General features: G+C 47.3%; 2 protein-coding genes across 6 annotated transcripts in view; both read left to right on the top strand.

Annotated features, from left to right (window-relative positions):
- The first annotated feature begins 8,017 nt into the window (after positions 1-8,017).
- Nudt19 (nudix hydrolase 19) lies at positions 8,018-14,816 on the top strand. The gene is made up of 3 exons (XM_050124513.1): positions 8,018-9,793; positions 11,458-11,665; positions 14,410-14,816. Exons 1-3 carry the CDS (start codon positions 8,954-8,956, stop codon positions 14,619-14,621), a joined length of 1,260 nt encoding a protein of 419 aa, XP_049980470.1. The 5' UTR covers positions 8,018-8,953; the 3' UTR covers positions 14,622-14,816.
- A 4,664-nt stretch (positions 14,817-19,480) lies between these two features.
- The window catches only part of Tdrd12 (tudor domain containing 12), a 60,179-nt gene continuing 59,799 nt past the window's right edge, over positions 19,481-19,860 (top strand). For all 5 annotated transcript variants that reach the window (XR_007589048.1, XM_050124524.1, XM_050124525.1 and 2 more), the window contains exon 1: positions 19,481-19,678. Coding sequence is in view for 4 of the 5 variants with exons in the window: in XM_050124524.1 (XP_049980481.1) it covers positions 19,655-19,678 (24 nt within the window). In the remaining variant the exon portion in view is untranslated. The remainder of the gene's footprint in view (positions 19,679-19,860) is intronic.

The raw sequence follows: 19,860 nt of genomic DNA, 5'->3' as shown, positions 1-19,860 counted from the left end.
TTTTGGATTTTCAAGGCAAGGTTTTTTCTTTCTATGTAGCTCTGACTGTCTTAAAACTCACTCTGTCGTCCAGGCTGGCCTTGAACTCACAGAGATTCACCTGTCTCTGCCTCCTGAGTGCTGGGACTAAAGGTGTGTACCACCGTGTAGGGGCGGGTAGGGATTTGAGGAGAATTGCTTAGGTGTTTTAGTAGGAAACACTCAAACTTAGGTATCATTTAAAGCCTTGGTAAGTACATTTATTGCTTGTGACATCTTATTTAAAATTTTGTGTGGGAGTCGGAGAAGGGGCTCAGTGGTTTAGAGCCCCAGTGGCTCTTACAGAGGACCAATTTCCAGACACTTACAACTGTCTAGAATTCTAGTTCTAGGGGGATTTGAATGCCTGCTTCAGGTCTTCTGGGGCACTGCACACAAGTGGTGCACACACATACATATACATATATAAAACTGTATATATACACACATGTGTGTGAGAGTCTTGTGCTGCCTTTATATATTGGTGCATACACATATGCAGATATGCATATTTAAATTTTTGTATGTATGTGGTGTGTGACTGTGGGGGCATACACGTGTGTGGGAATATAGCTGGCAGCGCATGAGCACAGAGAACAGAAGAGGATGCCAAGTGTCCTTCCGTTCTCTGCCCCACGATAGAGGGTCTCTCACTGATTCTGGAATTGCCAGGTTTTGGCTAGACTTGAGGCAGGCAAGCACCGGGAATACCTTAGCAATCTGGAACTCCACTTGGTTTGAGCCATGCGCATACCCCTCTTCTAGCCCTCATCTTTGTCTGAAATGTCTGTAAATATGGACTGTGCAGTAAGGAAGTTCAGCTTTATCAGGGGGTCTGATGGTTCCCTTCCTGTCTCAGAAGCAAAAGCAGGTCAGGGCTTGTAACCCAAGGACCACTTTCTCTCCCAGGCTTCTCTTCCCAAGTTGTCATGTTTCCCCATCTTCCCATCCTGTCTCACAATCAGTGAACTGGAGAAGATTTAACATACGTAGGGCTTTCTCAGATGGTTCGTTCCCGAAGCACAGTCTACACAAGATGGCGTGAGGTACACTTACAGCCGTTCCCAGGCACTTAGGGCCATCAGCTCACCGTCTTTGTTTCCCTGTATTTCAGAAGAAATTAGAAAACAGAAACAAGGGGGCTGGAGAGATGGCTCAGCGGTTAAGAGCACTGGCTGCTTTTCCAGAGGTCCTGAGTTCAATTCCCAGCAACCACATGGTGGCTCACAGCCATCTGTAATGTGATCTGCTGCCCTCTTCTGACCTGTAGGCATAATTGTATACATAAGAAATACATACATCTTAAAAAAAAAAAAAAGAAAGAAAAGAAAACAGAAACAAGTAAAGAAGAAAAGATTTAGTTTGGCCAGAACTGAGAAAAGTTCTTAGATTCCCTGTGCTCTTCTGCAGCAGCCTACAGTCTTACGGCGAGGATGAAAACAATCAGGAACAGAAATACATGGTTTCCCTTTGCTCTACGTTCTCGGAACTGTTTGAACCTCTTCCTGGAGGCCTGCACTCTTTCTTTGGTGCCAGGACTTCAGCCTTCCCCTCCTGGAATACCCTGGGAAATTTTTAACTCCTTAGCACCTGCTGTTTCGAGCTGCTGGTTTTGTATCTAGTAAGGATTATTTAATGCAAACACCATAATATTGTGACAGTCTAGGAAGAGTAGAATGGCGGCTCCCATACTGGACAACGGGATGCCTCTTCTCCTGGGTATGAGGGAGAAGGTCCACGTTGATTGTTAACATGACTGAATTTAGAATCTCCCAGTAAACACACCTCTGGAAGTGTCCATCAAGATGAAGTGAAAAGGGAGGTCCGCCATCAGAGTGTCACCTTCCAACAGATGACACCATATAAAGACAGCAAACCCATCTGTCGCTGCCACTGTGACCCTCCAGTTTTCTGCTGACCTCAGACCCCAGCTTCCTCAGATTTCCAATGTGGACTGAAAACCAGTGACTTTCCAGGAAGCTCCCAGGCCTTCAGCTCCAGAGTGGGACTGCTGAGGTATGTATCTTAGAAGTCTGAGCCATTGTTGGAACATCCAGCCCCTTGAAAATGTCTTCCTGGATATACATGTGTGTATCACGTGTGTGCTTGGTCCCCAAGGAAGACGATGGATCTTCTGGAACTAAATTTACAGATGAATGAGCCACCATGTAAATCCCCGTGTTCTAATGGAGGAGTGCACCTGGGTCTTCCATAAGAACAACAATTGCTCTCAGCCATCACTCTCCAGCCCCTCATTCATACATACACACACACACACACACACACACACACACACACAGCCATATATATGTGCTGTGAGACATTTGTCTATATTCTGTCAATTATGTTTTAAATAAATGCTGATTGGCCAGTAGCCATGCAGGAAGTATAGGCAGAACAAGCAGACAGGAAGTAGAGGTGGGTCAAGGGGAACAGGAGAATTCTGGGAAGGAGGAAGCTTATTCCTCCCCAGTCCTGTCCCAACCACAGAAAAAGAAAGATGTGATTGCCCCGCTGAAAAAGGTACCGAGCCATGTGGCTAACATAGATAAAAATAATGGGTTAATATAAGTTATAAGAGTTAATAAGAAGCCTGGCTAATGGGCCAATCAGTTTATCATTAATATAGACTTCTGTGTGATTTCTTTGGGACTTAACAACTGCGGGAACTGGGCAGAACAAGGACTGGGCAGGACAGAAACCTTCAGACAACATATATGTATATATTATACATTAGCTAGACAGATAATACATATCATATATATGTATTGTATATTGGTTCTGTTCCTCTAGAGCTCTAATACAGCCTCTGGTGGGCTTGCTAGATAACAATATCAGGAAGTCACTGAGTCCACTGCTCAGGGACAGGGAGCAGAAGAGCTAGAGAAAGGGGCTGGGATCCCACAGTCCCCTTTGGGGAAAAGTCTTCAGTGACCTAAGGACCTTGCCCCCCCCCCCAACAACAGCTCTACCACCTCCCAATAGTCAGCCTAGGACCTAACCCTTTGGGGGAACATTCAAGAACCAAACTGCTGCAAGGAAACAGCTGTTGTCATGTAAGTATAGAATGCTTCCCCCCATGACTTTTGTAGACTCCTGTTCTCCTTCCCTAAACTCTGGCAAATACTGATCTATCTATATAGTTTTTGCCATTTCCAGGATGTCATTATACAGAGACAACATGATTAACAAATTAGGTGATGGATTGTGGTGGTTTGAGTAAAAATAGCCCCCATAGGCTCATATATTTGAAGGTTTAGTCATTGCGGAGTGACACTATTTAGGAAGAATTAGGGGGCGTGGCTTTACTGGAGTAGGTGTGGTCTTTTAGAGGAAGTATGCCACTAGGTGTGGAATTTAAGGGTTCAAAAGCTCTTGCCAGACCCGGTCTCTCACTCTCTGCCTCTGGATGAGGGTATAGCTCTCAGCTCGTGCCCCAGAACCATACATGCCACCATGCTCTCTGCATGGTCATGATGGACTGCCCCTCTGAAACTGTAAACAAGTCCCCAGTTAAATGTTTTCTTTTATTAAAGTTGCTGTGGTCATGGTGTCCTGTCACAGCATAGAACAGCGACTAAGACAAAAATCGAATTGGTTTTTATCTGTACTTCATTATTTAGGGCAGTTTCCATTTTACAAAACAGAATGAGATCTCCAACTGGGCAGTAGGATTTGTGGACTGGACAAGATGGCTTGGTGGTTTAGAGAACTGACTGCTCACACAGAGGACCCGGGTTCAATTCCAGCACCATGGCTTACGACTGCCTGAAACTCCAGGTCCAGGGGACCTAATGCCTTCTCCACACAGCTTGCTTTAGGGTTTTGTGTATTGTTTTCCACATTTTTCTTTTCTGCTTCTGTGCACACATGAAGGTCAAAGACAACTTACAGGTGTCAGCATTCTATTCTGTGGGGTCTGTGGATCAAGTTTGGCAGTCAGGGCCTCTTCCTGTTGAAACATCTCCCTGGCCCCCAGGTTGTTGTTTTACCAGGGTTAAAGCAGGCAAATCCTCTACCACAAAAATAAAGCCTCAACGTTATTCCTCTACCCTCTTCACTGAAAAACTGGATAATAAATTGTCAGGAGCACCAAGGTCCTTGCCTTAACCAATAACACTAAGGGAAATAGGAATGTTAACCAGACAAGGTTGTCTTTTCAAGGAAAACATGTATAGCCTGTTTTCTACCCAGAAACCTGGGAATAGGGGTGGCTTATAATCCTGGTAATCCCTGTGCTAGCTGTAGCTCCTTCAATCAGGACAGGAGGAGGCTAATAGTCTAGATGACCTCTGCATTATCTCCATGGCCAAGGGCTCCCCCAAGCAGGAGAGATTGTTAATGATCTAAGTGACCCCAGTGACCTCTGTGCTAACTGTATGACCAGGACCACACCAGATTCTCCTGTAGGCCTGTGAGATAACACATACAGCCCGTCTCTAGACCCCATCGTGAGGGAAGAAGTAGCTGTAGTTTTGAGAAGAGTTTTGATGTAATTATGCCTCCTCATGCACAGTCGATTGTGTTACACCAGGAAACTGTTTATCCAAATTGTACTGTACTTAAATATGCCTAAAATAAACTGCCCAGTGTTAGACTCTCAAAGTTTGAACCAATACCAGCTACTGCGCCATGTTGAATCAGACTGCCTTCTTGCCACATGCAGATGTTACTGTTAGCCATGGCGTTTATAGGAACCCCCACAATGAGTAACAGAAATGTCTGTGGGCTTGTTCAACTCAGGGCTGAAAGAAGGCTCACATGGACCTACGGAAACAGCAGCATGACCTGGTTGAATTTTTTTTTCTGCCTTTCTTTCAGAGTTTTATGTATGTTCTGATAAGTCAAATAGGACCATTTTTCATTGTGGGGGAAGATCATTGGAACAGAATGAACAATCCAGTAATTTTAACTGTGTGGTGAGCAACTGTTGTAAACAAAGTCCCTCGCTCCCTGGTGACCTACTGGCAGACAATTAACAGTAACGATCATAAAGAGTTCCTGTATGCACCTATTGTTGGGCCCTCAGATGCTGGCAGTCAGCCACCACACTGCAGAGCGGGGTCAGACACTCTGGGAACGTGTGGTTGGTTAGGTGGTGTGGGAGGTCCTCTGTCTACGTGTTGCTTTTATTGGTTAATGAATAAAGAACTGCTCTGAGCCTATGGCAAAGGCAGAACAGAACTAGGCACGAAAAGCTAGGCTGTCTGCTGGGAGAAAGAGGGCAAAGTCAGAGAGAAGCCACAGAGCCACTGGAGACAGACGCTGGGAACTTTACCCAGTAAGCTACAGCCATGTGGTGATACACAGATGAATAGAAATGGGTTAAATTCATATGTAAGAGTTAGCCAATAAAAAGCTAGAGCTAATGGGACAAGACGTGATTTAATTAATATAGTTTCTGTGTGATTATTTTGGGTCTAAGTTAGCCACGCGGCTGGAAACCAACAGGTGGCCTTCCTTCAACAGTTAGGTATGGAGACAGATTCAAACACTTGCCAGGCTTCTGACCCTAAGGAAACCATGGTGATCTGTCTTTTCTTTTCTGGAGTTTTCCCTTGAAACCATAAGTTTTCCCTCTACTTTTCCTGAATTCTAATACTTCATGACAAACATCCATATTTGCTAGTTTGTTGTGTCTTTACTGCTAGGGTTATTTTGAGTTTTGTTCATAACAGTTACATATATAGAGATCCAAGTTGATCAAACATCTACATTATTGCACTAAAATGTTGAGCCAACTGTTACAGAAGTTGTTAATGTTTTCTTATTGTTCTTAGGTGGTTATGGCTGGGGTTCTAGCTCAGTGGTAGGACTCTTGCCTAGCATTTGGGGAGCCCTGGGTTTAAACCCCATTGTTGAATGTAAAAAGCTAGACAGTCTTGTTGTTTTTAATCCACTGTGGTAGCCAGCTTCAAGGATGACCCTGGATAGCTCCATCTTTCCTGCCTTTCCTGGATCTGACCAGTGTAACAGGTGGAGTGATGGAGTCTGGCTCCTGAGGCTGTTAAAGGCATCAGAGCCAATGAGTCCCCAAGACAGCCAATCAGCCAAATGGAAGGATGAATGTGTTAAGAAACCAAGGCTTCAACAGTCACGTGAGTTACCAAAGAATGGGACCCAGGCAGGGCCTGGATGACCATGCTGACCGTTCTCATAGAGGTTATACTGAGTCGGGGCTACTCAAGCAAATGTTCTCAGATTCCCTACCCACAGAAGGTTTAATAAATGCTTATGGCTTTTTGTTGCTGTTGTTTTCAAGACAGGGCTTCTCTGCAACTGCTCTGGCTGTCCTGGAACTCACTTTGTAGACCAGGCTGGCATTGAACTCAGAGATCTGCCCGCCTTGGTCTCCCACGTGCTGGCATTAAAGCTGTACTGGTTCAGATCTGATGTCTGGGTTGAAGGCTCAGTAGTAAATGTATTTGTTGCTCCTACAGAAGACCTAAGTTCAGTTCCCAGAATAATCCACTTTGGGCAGTTCACAGTTGCCTGTGATTTCAGGTCCATGGGGATCAGATACCTCTTCTGGCCTTCGAAGGTACATGCACTATGTGCAATTCACACACACACACACACACACACACACACACACACACACACACAACAGCTTGACTGTGCTGGTGTACATCTGCAGCTCTGTAACTTCAGAGACTGATGTGGGATGATCAGGAGCTGGAGGCCATCCTGGCCTACAATGACAAGATATTATCTCCGAAAACCAGAGGCTAGCAATGGAGTGTAGAGGCGGAACACCTGCCTGGCAAAAATAAATACATAAACATCACTTCTGCTGCTTGGCTTGGTACTCCAGGGCTTGGTGAACTTGCTCTGGAGTGACCCGAATCTGGGAAAAACCAGCTGGTATCAGAACAAACATTAAGAGCCACAAAACCACGGAGCCATTTTAGTGAATGTGCCCTTTCTTAAAAACACTTATTCCCTTACACAAAAGATTAGTCACCCGTAGTAATCACTTTCTACCTTACTGGCTTTGGCAAGTATGAAGAAGTTTTCAGTGTCTCACACATAACGTTGTCACTCCTAGGACTTGAAAAAAGGTCACCTCAGTCGGGTATGTCCAAACTCAACTTCCTCCTCTCCTTTGCTCGGCATAGTCAATCAGTCATCACGCTGTGTCACGTCTGTTTCCGAAACGTACTTTAAATCACTTCCTCGTTTCCTATTCTACCATTCTGCTCACTGAGGCGGTCTCTTATCTAGCATGGTCTATGGGCCTAGCCAACTGAGTCACCGTGCTTTTCTCAGTATGGCTGTTAAAGACGCTGGTGCCATCCAGCTACCACAAGAACTTTTTCTTCTTCTTTAAATGCAGGGGGCTGGTGAGATGGCTCAGGAGGTAAGGGCACTTGTGGCCCAACCTGATGACGTCAGGACCCACACCATGGAAGGAGAGAACTCACTCCTGCAAGATGTCCTCTGGGATCCACCTGCACTCAGTGGCGCTTGCGAGTATAAACAAGTAATACATGTAAAAGAATATAAAGTTCCCACGCCACCTGGATTCTACGATAGATTAAGAAATGACTTTCAGATCAAAATTCCTGCAGCAGTGCCAAGAGCATCGGTTTAGACTTGGGTGGGTTGTTGAATCAAAAGCAGACGGCAGGTGGCAGGAGTCCTCCCTTCCTCCTCTAGGCGTGCCTTTCAACCTGTGGCCCCATTTTCTGTTTCTGGAGATGCAATTGAAGGAGCAGAACGAATTCCATTTTAGACAGAGCCTCACTAGGGGATGAATGCAGCCCCAGCAAAGTCATAAACATTCCCAAGAAACTGTGCCAGCCCTGGTCAAAGTGACCCCACCAGGATGTCCAAACAATATCTGGCTTCAAACGCCCCAGGAGGTATCTGATTAACCTCTGTTTTAAAATTCTTGTCTGCTAACTGTCACTGTTTTGAAATTCCCCTATACCCCAACCAACGAATTCAAAAGTTGTATACTTTTTTTTTTAAAGATATATTTATTTATTATGTATACAACTTTCTGCCTCCATGTATACCCAAACGCCAGAGGAGGGCGCCAGATCTCATTACAGATGATTTAGAGCCACCATGTGGTTGCTGGGAATTGAACTCAGGACCTCTGGAAGAGCAGACGGCGCTCTTAACCACTGAGCCATCTCTCCAGCCCCCTAAAAGTTGTATACTTTTACCCAATCCTGAAACGCCAAGGCTTGTGCCACTCTGATTGTGGTCTTTCCCTTTAAAAAGCCCTTACCCTGAAGCTCAGGGGCTTTTCTTCCCCACCTGATGTGTCTGCGTGTAGGATTAAAGTCCAAGTTAGCAAGTTTGTAATCAGTAAACCCCAATGTGTTAACTGAGGAGGAGATGTAAAAGGGGAGAAAAAAGCTGTTTCCAAAAAGTACCCATGCTGTTCTTAGGAGTGCAAGTCTTTCGGTCACTTAAAAGTTAGAGAGGAGGGGAAATATTGTCAGGCTAGGACTCAACATCTCCCACGAAAAGGCAACTAATCACACTATCTAAGATGCTTTCCCCAGGTCCTCGGGTGCCCTGGCAATACAAGCAAGCATCCACAACTGCAGACAAACTGCCCGAAAGGACAGGGACTCACCAATGACATTAAAACCTACACAACAGCAAATTCCTAACTTGGCATCTGGTCCACCCGCTAGTTTCTTATTAGTATGGTTCCCGTGAATTTGCCAACACCGGTCTGTTCCTGGAACTTCCTATTCCAATGCCATACAGGCAACAGACCAGATTATCAGGGGTCAAAGTCCTAGTCACTAGAGTTTAGTGGGAAAGATTCATAACTAGATTTTGGTTTCCATTCAACACCCTTCCGCACTCTTTCTCTCCGCTCCAGCGCCCTAGGATGATCACCCTGTCCCAGGCGCTGGCAGGTGACAGCAGCAGCTGTGGTAGGTGACAGCAGCAGCTGTGGTCGGGTGAGATGACCCTTTCTAACACTCTAGGTGGTGCTCTGGCGCCGGGATCACGCTCCTCCCACAAGCAGACGCGTGGGAGCCTAGAGGCCGTTCTTTCTAAAGCCGACGAGTTCATCGAGTTTCGGGAGAGCGCTCCACGAGCTGGATCTGAAGGCCACCTGACCATGAGCGTCCCGCTGCGATCCGGCCCGAGCTCCTGGCGGCGGGCAGGCACCGTGGTGCTGGCCGCAGCCCGGGGTCCCGCCGCCCGTCAGTCCGCTGACAGCTTCCGGCTGCTGTTTCTCCAGCGCTCCCAGAACCAGCGCTTCTTGCCGGGCGCGCACGTCTTCCCGGGCGGTGTGCTGCACGCCGCCGATAGCTCGGCCGACTGGCTGCGACTCTTCGCGCCTCGGCACACGCCGCCGCGTTTCGGCCTGGGCCCGGCGCCGCCTTCGCAACTCCCTTTTCCGGGACTGCTCTACGAGGACGACGGCGCCGGCGCTGGGGCGCTGCCTGATGATGTGGCGCTGCGCATCTGCGCCATCCGCGAGACCTTCGAGGAGGCTGGGGTGCTGCTGCTGAGACCTCGGAGCTCGCCCCCCGCTTCTCAGGAGCCCGGTCTGGCGCTGCCGCCTCCGCCCGGCCTGGGCGACTGGCGCTCGCGCGTGCGCAGTGACCCGCGCCACTTCCTCCAGCTGTGCGAGCACCTTGACTGCACGCCCGACATCTGGGCTCTGAGCAACTGGGGCGGCTGGCTCACGCCGGTCGGGGGCGGCAGACGCCGCTTCGACACCACCTTCCACCTGTGCTGCCTGCGCGAGACCCCGCGCGTGGAGCCCGACATGACCGAGGTGGTGGGCTACAAGGTAGGGGTCGCGAAACCCGCGGGCTGCCCTGAGCACCTCCGCAGACTCAAGGCATGACCCTGCTGGAGACGGTTGAGGATTCAGCTCTCACCCTATGGGGTTCCCTGCTGGAGACGGTCGAGGATTCAGCTCTCACCCTATGGGGGTCACTCTGGCAGAGCTTCCACTGCCTGTTCTGCAAACTTCACAATGATTCATTCGCTTCAGTCCCTAATGGTTGTAATTCGGTTTCTAGAACATATTACAAGATTTCAGCCCTATCAACTTTCTTCTGCCCCACCCCCTTATTTGTATCACTAGCACCAGGCACAGTTATGTTTCAGGCATCTTTCCTGCATTTGACATGTCTTGGAGTTTTTGATTACATGTTAGCACTTTTTTTTTTTTTAGTTGTTGACTGCTGAGTTTTGTTCTAGTCTTTTAAACAGTGTTTCATTTTTCCCGACAGGTAGTTAAGTTATTAGAGATTATTCTTTTAAGGTTTATCTTAAATGGTTTGGGGAGGGGGGGTCTACAGTCTATTCTGGAGCTAATTTGGCTACAGTTCCATTGTGTGACCCTCTTCTGGCCCCTTGAGTGCCCGAGTACTGGCTACATTTAATTAAGGCTTTCCTGCTGTGGGCAATACGCTGCTGGAGAAAATTGGAAAAAAAATCTTGGCTCCAGGTAAACATGAAGTTTAGTCGGGAACCCCCCAGGTGGCCACTCTTTCCTCAGAAGTAGCCATCGTCTCTGCTAGCATATGGTTCTACTCTGTGCACTAAATACGTAATAGAGTTTTGGGGTTCAATTTTGTGTAGACCTTCTCAGGCACACTGCTCACCCAATACTACCCCACGTGATCCTCCAAATTCTGATCTGTGTCTGCTTGAGTCAATAAGACTTAGATGTTGCTCAGGTTCCCCCACTGTTCTGTGGTCTGGGATGACTTTACGCAGAAGCCCTAGGCGAGTGGTAGGTCTCACTAGATTCTCTTATTTATTTGCTTACAGTTCGGCCATTTTTGGTGTTTGGAAATAAATTTTATTAAGTTGTCGTGTGGTGCGGGAGTTTAGTTCTCAGGGCTGAGAGGATTTTTTTTTCAATTATTTTTACTAATTGTCAGCATTCTAACTTGCATTATTAATGCTTTTAATATTATTATTTAATAACTGTGGCTTGATTGTTATTATTTTGCCCTTCAGCATGCCTGCAGCTGACCATGGAGGCCAGAAGAGGGTGTTGAATTGTCTAGAGCTTGAGTTATGGGTGATCGTGAGTTGCCCAGTGTGGTGCTGGGAACCCAACTCTGGTCCTCTGGAAAAGCAGCGGCTGCTTTTTTTTAGCCACCGAACCATCTCTCCAGCCACCAGTTCTTTCTTTCTGAGACAGGATCTCACTATGTTGCCCAGGTGGGCCTTCATCTCCTGGACTCGAGCAATTTTCCAGGTTCCACCTCCTGAGTAAGCCGGCCCGGTAGGGACTTGGCAGCAACCGGGCCTCTGAATGTCCTCAGGCTCCCTGAGAGATCTAGCAAGGCCTCCGGATACATTAGCTTTCCCATCAAATAGGTCTTGTATACCCATCTAGCCACCTCAGACCTGGCCGGTGGCGGGACACACACACACACACACACACACACACACACACACACACTCACAAAGCTGCTTCCTCTGTCCCTACAGTGGTTGTCTCCATCAGAGGCCACGGAGTGTTTCCTGTCCAAAGAAATCTGGCTGGCGCCACCACAGTTCTACGAGATGAGAAGACTTGAAACTTTCGCCTCTCTCTCCGCTCTGTACAGCTTTTCCTCAGCTCGCCCCTTCGACATGACTCAGAAATGGATGCCGATAATCCTGTCCACTGCTGATGCCTCCATCATGCTCCTCCCAGGTGAGGCGGGGAAGGGCCGGTGCTCTCCTTAGTGTCCACGTTTGCTGCCAGCAGAGGTGGGGGTGATAGCCCGTTTCACAGCCTAGGCCTGTGGGTGTGGCCAACATCTGGCTTACAGGCGACGCGTATCCCCTGATAGTTAACATGCAATCCAACACAAAATCATAAGCTTCTTTAAACCACTGAGGTTTTTGTTTTTTAAACTTTTTTTTTTTTTTTGTAATTTAGCTGTGTGGTTCTCAGACATAAACTTTGTAATATCAAGAGATTTACCATGCTTGGTGGAATATTAATTAAAAGAAGGGGAAAGTCCTAACATACACAGATTATCTAGTTTTGTTCTGTTCCTATGACAAATATCATGACCAAAAGCAACTTTGGGGAAGTAGGGGTTTATTTCGGATTATGGGTTATGGTTTGTCATTGAGAGAGGCGAAGGGAGAAACCTGAAGGCAGGCTTTCAAGCATTACACATAGCCTTGCTTTCAACCAAGGAACGCGCTTCACAGCCAGAGAGGAGCATCAGGGACCCTGGAGGATTCGACTGACTAGCTGGCTCACAAAGGACTCTGGTTAGCTAGCTTTATTATTCCATCTGGGGCTCGCTGACTAAGGGATGGTGCTGCCCACAGTGGGCTGGCCTCATCTATATCAAACAACATTCAGGACAATCCTCCACAGGCCAATATGATCTGGGCAGTCCTTCAATTAAGACTCTTTCTCAGGTGACCGTAGGAAGCATGGTTTTTGATAATTAAAGCTAACTGTAGGACACATAGTGTTTGTTTTTTTATTTATTTTTGAAACAAGGTCTAACTATAGATCTTAGGCTGACGTAGAACTTCCTGTGTATCCCAGGCTAGCCTCAAACTTACAATTCTCCTGCCTTCATCACCCCTGTGCTGGGATCAAGGGTGTGTCAGTGTGCACAAACCCATGTTTATTATAACTTGGGAGTCTGAGTTTATAAACTTGCATACACACACACACACACACACACATATTTCCTAGGCATGAACAAAATTCTTTTCTCATGCGTTTTTATCTCACTTTTCCTTTAGTTTTCCTAGACAACGTTTCTCTGCTTAGCCCCAGCTGTCCTGGAACTCACTCTGTAGACCAGGTTGGCCCCAAGTCACTTTTACATTTTTATTTCAATTATGAGAACTTGTGAACTGTTAGCTCATTTGAATCAGGAGACTTGTTGGTGGCCAGTTACAGTTTGGCAGACACTGATTCGTGCTGTAGCAGGCAGGCACTATGTGACTGCCATATTCCGTATCTGCCTCTTCAGTTTCAGATAATACCAATGAGATTTGTTACTCACCCACAGAGGGACAGTTTAGCAGCTTTGAAAAAGAACACGTATTTTTACCTGGTATGTGAGTGTTGCCTACATGCGCGGCACCTGTGTGTCTCGTATCTGCAGAGGTCAGAGGAGGACATCAGATCCCCGGACCTGGAGTCGCACGTGGTAATGAGCTGTAATGTGGGTGCTAGGAACTGAGCCCGGGTGCTCAGAAGAGCACCTAATGTTTCTAACCCCTGAGCCATCTCTCCAAGCACTAACAGTTTTCCTATAAGGAGCCATGGACTCTAACCTGAAAAACCTATGACGCAGCTAGGTCAGGCCAACTCCATGGTTCCCTGATCCCTGAATCAAAAACTAACGTGGAACCGGGTGGGGGTGGTGCAGCCTTTAGTCCCAGCACTTGGGAGGCAGAGGCAGGCAGATCTGTGTGCTCTACAGAGCTAGTTCCCAGACAGCTAGGGCTGTCACGGAGAAACGCTTAGTCTCAAAAACCCTAAATAAATAAATAAACAAACAAACAAATAAATAAATCCTGAAACACCTAAGGTGGAAAATGATTGAGAAAGATAGATTAAGAGTTTGAATCCCCTGGACCCTGGACCGGGACGAAGAGCCGCGGCAGGCACCTGTAACTCCAGCATTGTAATGGCGGGTGGGAGGCAGAGACAGGCAGATCTGTGGAAGTTCAGGGGTCAGCTAGCCTGGCCTAGCTGGTGATGTTCCAGGCCAGTAGGAAGCCCCATCTGAAACGAAAGGTGGGGAAAGTTCTGGAGGAACAATCCCTGAAGTTGTCCTCTGGCCTCCGTAAGGTCCAAGTTCCTGTAATCGCGCATGCTCACTTGTTGGAGGGAGAGACCCGACTCTGGCAGGCTGCTCTCTGACCTCTACTTGCGTGAATACACATACCCACATGTGCACACACACGTGCACGAGCGTGCACACACCTCTTTCTCCCCTTTTCTTTCTTTCTTTCTCTCTCAAATGTAATAAAAACCTGAAACTGGGTAAGAAAGAGTCTCAGCGGTTCGAGGCTATGCTGCTGGTTCTGAGTTTGGTTCCCTGCACCCATGTCTGACACTACACATATGCGCGCACGCACACACACACACACACACACACACACGCACGCACACACACTATGGATTAACAATAATCACAGGATCTGGTTCAGTTCCCAATACCCACGTCAGGCAGTACACATACATGGGTTAATAATAATCAGAGGATCTGGGTTCGGTTCCCAGTATCAGGCAGTGCACACACACATACCATGGATCAATAATAAATTTAAAAGTAAATTAAAAGTAACAACAAGAAAAGCTAACTAAGCTTCAACATGAAATACATACAAAAGACACTGGTTCATGTCATTAATCTATTGGGGTAATTTATGAGGCAGTGTTTGTGGAAATGAAGTTTTACTGTTTTTCAGGAGATGAACTGTATGTGAAAGATGCAGATTTCATAGAAAACCCAATGTCTACTGACAAAAAGACTGAAGAGATCGTGAAGGAAGGCAAAGTCGTTCACCGATTGGTGCGCCGCAATCCCCACCTCTATGAGCTCTATGTGTCTCTCCGGTCAAATCAGCACGTGTACCCTAAGAACTTTGCAGTGGACGCGAGCCTGACCTCCCGTTTGTAAAGCTGCTTGACTTGTGAGGGTCGCCTGAACTTGCCAGACGCAGAAGGAACGTGCCTGCGAACGGGACAGCAAGTTGTTGCCTGTGTCACGCATGTTGTGGGCTCCTCTGCCAGTCCTCAAGCTGCACAGCAAGCCACATATGAGACGTATGATGTATTTCTAGTACCTTGTTACTGAGATAAATGCTTTCGCAGATGGTTGTCTTTCCTGTCTTATTAGCTTAAACATTTAAAAGGGGGTCTCCTGCCGTCGCCTTTGTTGTTGTTGGTTTTCCAAGGCAAGGTTTCTCTATATAATAGCCCTGGCTGAACCGGGCGGTGGTGGCGCACGCCTTTAATCCCAGCACTTGGGAGGCAGAGGCAGGCGGATCTCTGTGAGTTCAAGACCAGCCTGGTCTACAAGAGCTAGTTCCAGGACAGGCTCCAAAACCATAGAGAAACCCTGTCTCGAAAAAGCAAAAAAAAAAAAAAATAGCCCTGGCTGTCCGGGAACTCACTCTGTAGACCAGGCTGGCCTTGAACTCCAAGATCTGCCGGCCTTTGTCTCCTAAATGCTGGGATTAAAGGCATGCCCCGCCACTGCCTTCCGGTTCTCCTGCCGTCTTTTGATTGTCCCACACGTCAGCAAGTTTCCTGATGTGCGGTGGAAACCGAGTCCTGGGTCTCTTAGACTCTGGGCAGGAATTAATTCAGGGGTACCTAATTAGATGTTGTTACGATTTGAATGTGGGACTTCTGCACATGGTCCATAGCTAGTAGCCCTGTTTTGGCAGGTTGTGAGAACTGAGGGGCAGGCTTTAACCAGAAAAAAGTGGGCTGCTGGCACGGGTGGGTCTTGAGGGACTGAGTCCCACCTCTGTTCCAGAAGAATTCTGTTTTCCAGTCTGAGGAGATGTGACCAGAGTCTCAGGTCTCTGCCTCCACGAAAGTCGCATTGCCCTCAGCGCCATGACACCAGCTGAAATAAACCCTGCTCTCTAAATTGTCTCTGTGAGGCACTTGATCATAGCAAGGAAGGCAGTAATGCAAAGAAACAGTGGTTGAGGCATCCTTCAAGAGTGAGTCATGCCCTTGCCACGCACTTAACTTGATAATTAACATCCATGGCCTGCACCTTTAACCCCAGCCCTGGGGAGGCAGAGGCAGATGGATCTCTGTGAGTTCGAGGCCAGCCTGGTCTAACAAGCGAGTTCCAGGACTGTTATAGAGAAACCCTGTCTCTAAAAAACAAAACAAAACAAAACAAAGAAAAACCCATACAGTATTTCTCTCAAAACCAAGAAGCATTCATTTTGACATCTAAATTTTATTTTTTTATTAAACTTCGTTCTATGCTGGTGCACACACATGAGTGTGTGCCACGGAACAGTGGCATGCCCTGGAGGGCAGAGAACAACTTACAAGAGCCTTTCTTCTTTCCCGCTGCGTGTGGGTCTGGCCGATCGAGCTCAGGGCCCACACTTGCCAGGCCATCTTCCTGGTCCCATGTCTCCCAAGTTTTAAAGACTTAGGAACCGTTACAGAACACAGGCTGAGACGATAGCTCAGCAGGTCAAGGCACTGACTGCGCATGCCCAGTGACCTGCTTTTGGTCCCCAGAACCCAAGTAAAGGTGTGAAGAGCGGACCTACTTTTCCAAGTTGTCCCCTACCTCCACACACGTGCCATGGCGTGTGTGCCTTCGCACACATCGTGCACACACAGACACACACCGTAAAAAGTGTAAAGGCTCACCAGCCTTTGTGCACTTAGGAAGTGGATAACGACTGCAAGAGGTTGGAGAGAGAATGCTAATTTCACCGGGGTTTTAATGTGTGCTTGATGTGGGTGATTTCTTTTTGACTTTGTTAAAGACGAATGATCTTTACTGACTAAAGGTGAGAAATGATAGTTAAGGCACAATCTGTTTTGTTGTTGTTTTTGCTTTGCTTTGTTTTTTAAAGACAGGGTCTCTACAAAACCCTGGCTGTCCTGGAACCCACTGTGTAGACCAGATGGCTTCAAACTGACCAGAGATAATGCCCACTTTAGCCTCCTGAGTGTTATGAGTAAAGGTGTGTGCACCACACCTGGCAGGACACTAATTCTGTTTGTAGATCTTTGTGTTGTATGTCGTGGTGGATTTAAATTTTTACAAAAATGTCTTGATTTTCCTGCTAACACAGTAAAGGCAATAATAAATGAAGCTTTTTAAAATAAAGTGTTTTGTTCCTAAGGATGTGTGTGTGCACGCACGCGTGTGCACATATGTGTCTGTCTGCATAATTATCACATGGAGGCCAGAAGAGAGCATTGGATCCCCTGGAACTGGAGTTACTGGTGCAGGCCGCCAAACCCAAGTCCTCTGGTGTGGGGACACAAACCCAGGTTCTCTTCAAGAGCGGTAAATATTCGTAATGGTCAAACCATCTCCCCAGCCCATTCTCTGTGTTGCTTAACCACTGTTAGAGGAATAAGTGAGAAGCGCATCGATTCTAGGCTTGTTCCACACGTTCTAAGCTTGTTCCACAGGTTCTTAGCTTGTTCAAGTCTGGAAAGGTTTTCAGTTGTCACCACCGAGGAGAGGGTGATATCGCCACCTAGTGGATAGAAAGTGCAGGTACAGTAGAATAGACTGCAGTGTACAGGAGAGTGCCCCACAAGAGTTAAATTACCAGACCAGGAGTAAAATCTAACAGGCCTGGTGCTACAGATCTTGCACCTCCTGGCCTAACCCAAGCTCCTTGTTCTGCTTAGTTGTTTACTGATTCGGCCCTTCAATATCATGAACTTCCAAACCCTGGGTTTTTCCACAGTGCTGCAAGCCCGTATGTATAGACCACGTTCACCCTTCAATAAATGGCATTCTCTTAGCACAAATGACCCGCTGTGTGGTGCTTCTCAAAATCCTCAGCTCCTCGCTCGCAACTCGGCATTGCAGTAGAGCTGGCGCTACAGCAAACCATGTGTGTTACTTTTTTGTGGCATCAGGTTCTTTTTTTTTAAATACATTTTTTGTTGATATTTATTGAGCTCTACATTTTTCTCTGCTCCCCTCCCTGTCTCTCCCCTCCTCCCTTCAATCCTCCCCCAAGGTCCCCAATGCTCCCAATTTACTCAGGAGATCTTGTCTTTTTCTACTTTCTACTTCCCATGTAGATTAGATCTATGTATGTCTCTCTTAGTGTCCGCATTGTTGTCTAAGTTGTCTGGGATTGTGGTTTGTAGGCTGGCTTTCTTTGATTTATGTTTAAAAACCACCAATGAGTGAGTACATGTGATAATTGTTTTTCTGTGTCTGGGTTACCTCACTCAAAATAATGTTTTATAGCGCCATCTATTTTTCCTGCAAAATTCAAGCTGTCATCATTTTTTTCTGCTGTGTAGTACTCCACTGTGTAAATATACCACATTTTCCTTATCCATTCTTCGATCAAAGGGCATTTAGGTTGTTTCCAGGTTCTGGCTATGACAAACAAAGCTGCTATGAACATAGGTTGAGCACATGTCCTTGTGGCATGATTGAGCATCCTTTGAATATATACCCAAAAGTGGTATTACTGGGTCTTTTTGTTTTGTTTTGTTTTGTTTTTCGAGACAGGGTTTCTTTGTAGCTTTGGAGCCTGTCCTGGAACTAACTCTTGTAGACCAGGCTGGCCTCGAACTCACAGAGATCTGCCTGCCTCTACCTCCCGAGTGCTGGGATTAAAGGCATGCGCCACCACCGCCCGGCTATATTACTGGGTCTTAAGGAAGGTTGTTTCCTAATTTTCTGAGAAAATGCCACACTGACATGCAAAGAGGTTGTTCCAGCTTGCACTCCCACCAGCAATGCAGAAGTGTTCTCTTTTCCCCACAACCTCTCCAGCATAAGTTGTCATTAGTGTTTTTGATCTTGGCCATTCTTACAGGTGTAAGATGGAATCTCAGAGTTGTTTTGATTTGCATTTCTCTGATGACTAAGGATGTTGAACATTTCCTTAAGTGTCTTTCAGCCATTTTAGATTCCTTTGTTGAGAGTTCTCTGTTTAGGTCTGTACTCCATTTTTTTTATTGGATTATGTGATCTTTTGGTGTCCAATTTCTTGAGTTCTTTGTATATTTTGGAAATCAGCCCTCTGTCTGATGTGGGGTTAGTGAAGCTCTTTTCCCATTCTGTAGGCTGTCGTTTTGTCTTGAGAATCAGGTTCTTCTTATTCCAGTCCAGCTGACCTCAGTCCAGCTGACCGCAATCCGGCCTCATTCTTCTGCTGCTGGGATTACAGTTGTAAGCCACCGTGCCTGGCGTATTTGTTCCTGTGTGCCTGTACTTGCAGATGGCAGACGAAAGCCTTGTGTCATCCCTCAGTAGCCATCCACCTTGGTTTTACACATGAACTCAAAGAACGCTGTATCTACCCATTCTAAAATGAGATGAGAAATTGGGAGTTTAAAGAAGCCCCGTGTTACCACAGCAGTGAAAGACAGGTGTGGGCAGAACCCGGCTCAGGTGGTGGGGCCTTTTCTGGAATGTGGTCAGGTGGAAAGGATGCCAGGAAGCCACAAGACCTGAGTGACTGATTAGAAAAGTCCGCCATGGCTGCAAGCCCAAATCAGGCATTGACATAGGAGAGATCCAACAGAAGCGCTGTGATGGAGGATAGAAGCTGTCCCAAGTGGAGTGGAGCCCAGGCCTTCCTGGCAGGCCGTACTGCTAAAGACTTGTCTAGCATGCAGCCACTCCCTCCTGGGGGCAGGGAACGGGAGCAGAGGGACTTTGCAGTTCACCGCCCCTCCTCAGGGCGGCGCTGTAGGCAGACAGGCCGTTATCCAGGCCGTTGGCGCGCAGGTGCTTTCTAGCCTTCTCGAGGCCTGTGCGCAGGCGCAGGGTGAGCAGCACGGGCCGTTAAAGGTGCCTGCGTGGGCTTCGCGAGGACTCGGGTGCCGAGGGCCCCAGGCCACGTTGAAGTGTGCCTGTTGTCCTTGGTGAGCTGTTCCCCTCAAAGAACCGCCTTGCCAGCCTGTGTGGTTGGTGTAAGCGACTCTGCAAAAGAAGGACGAGGAGGCGTCGGCGGGATGCTGGAGGTCCTGGTGCTAAAGGTGAGGAGCACCCGCCGCCTTCCTCGAGGCGCTTCTCCACGTGTGGCTGACATCTTACCTCCCCTCCCCCCCCAGCCCAGGTGCCCGAGGCTCACTTTCAGATAAGCAAGTGACGCAGTTGCACCCCCTGGTAATGTAGGTTGCAGGTGTAGCGGCAAATGCTAATAGCCAGTATAGGAACT

The sequence above is a fragment of the Alexandromys fortis genome, unplaced genomic scaffold, assembly GCF_014885135.2.
Source record: "Alexandromys fortis isolate MF-2015 unplaced genomic scaffold, M_Fortis_MF-2015_v1.1 scaffold_198, whole genome shotgun sequence".
Taxonomy (NCBI): Eukaryota; Metazoa; Chordata; class Mammalia; order Rodentia; family Cricetidae; genus Alexandromys; species Alexandromys fortis.
This window is presented reverse-complemented; position numbering and strand designations above follow the sequence as displayed.

Bases quoted from the DNA above. Each gene is read 5' to 3' on its own strand.
- Nudt19 (XM_050124513.1), top strand. From the start codon at position 8,954: ATGACCCTTTCTAACACTCTAGGTGGTGCTCTGGCGCCGGGATCACGC. The intron at 9,794-11,457 runs GTAGGGGTCGCG...CTGTCCCTACAG, and splicing joins CCGAGGTGGTGGGCTACAAG to TGGTTGTCTCCATCAGAGGC. The intron at 11,666-14,409 runs GTGAGGCGGGGA...ACTGTTTTTCAG, and splicing joins CTCCATCATGCTCCTCCCAG to GAGATGAACTGTATGTGAAA.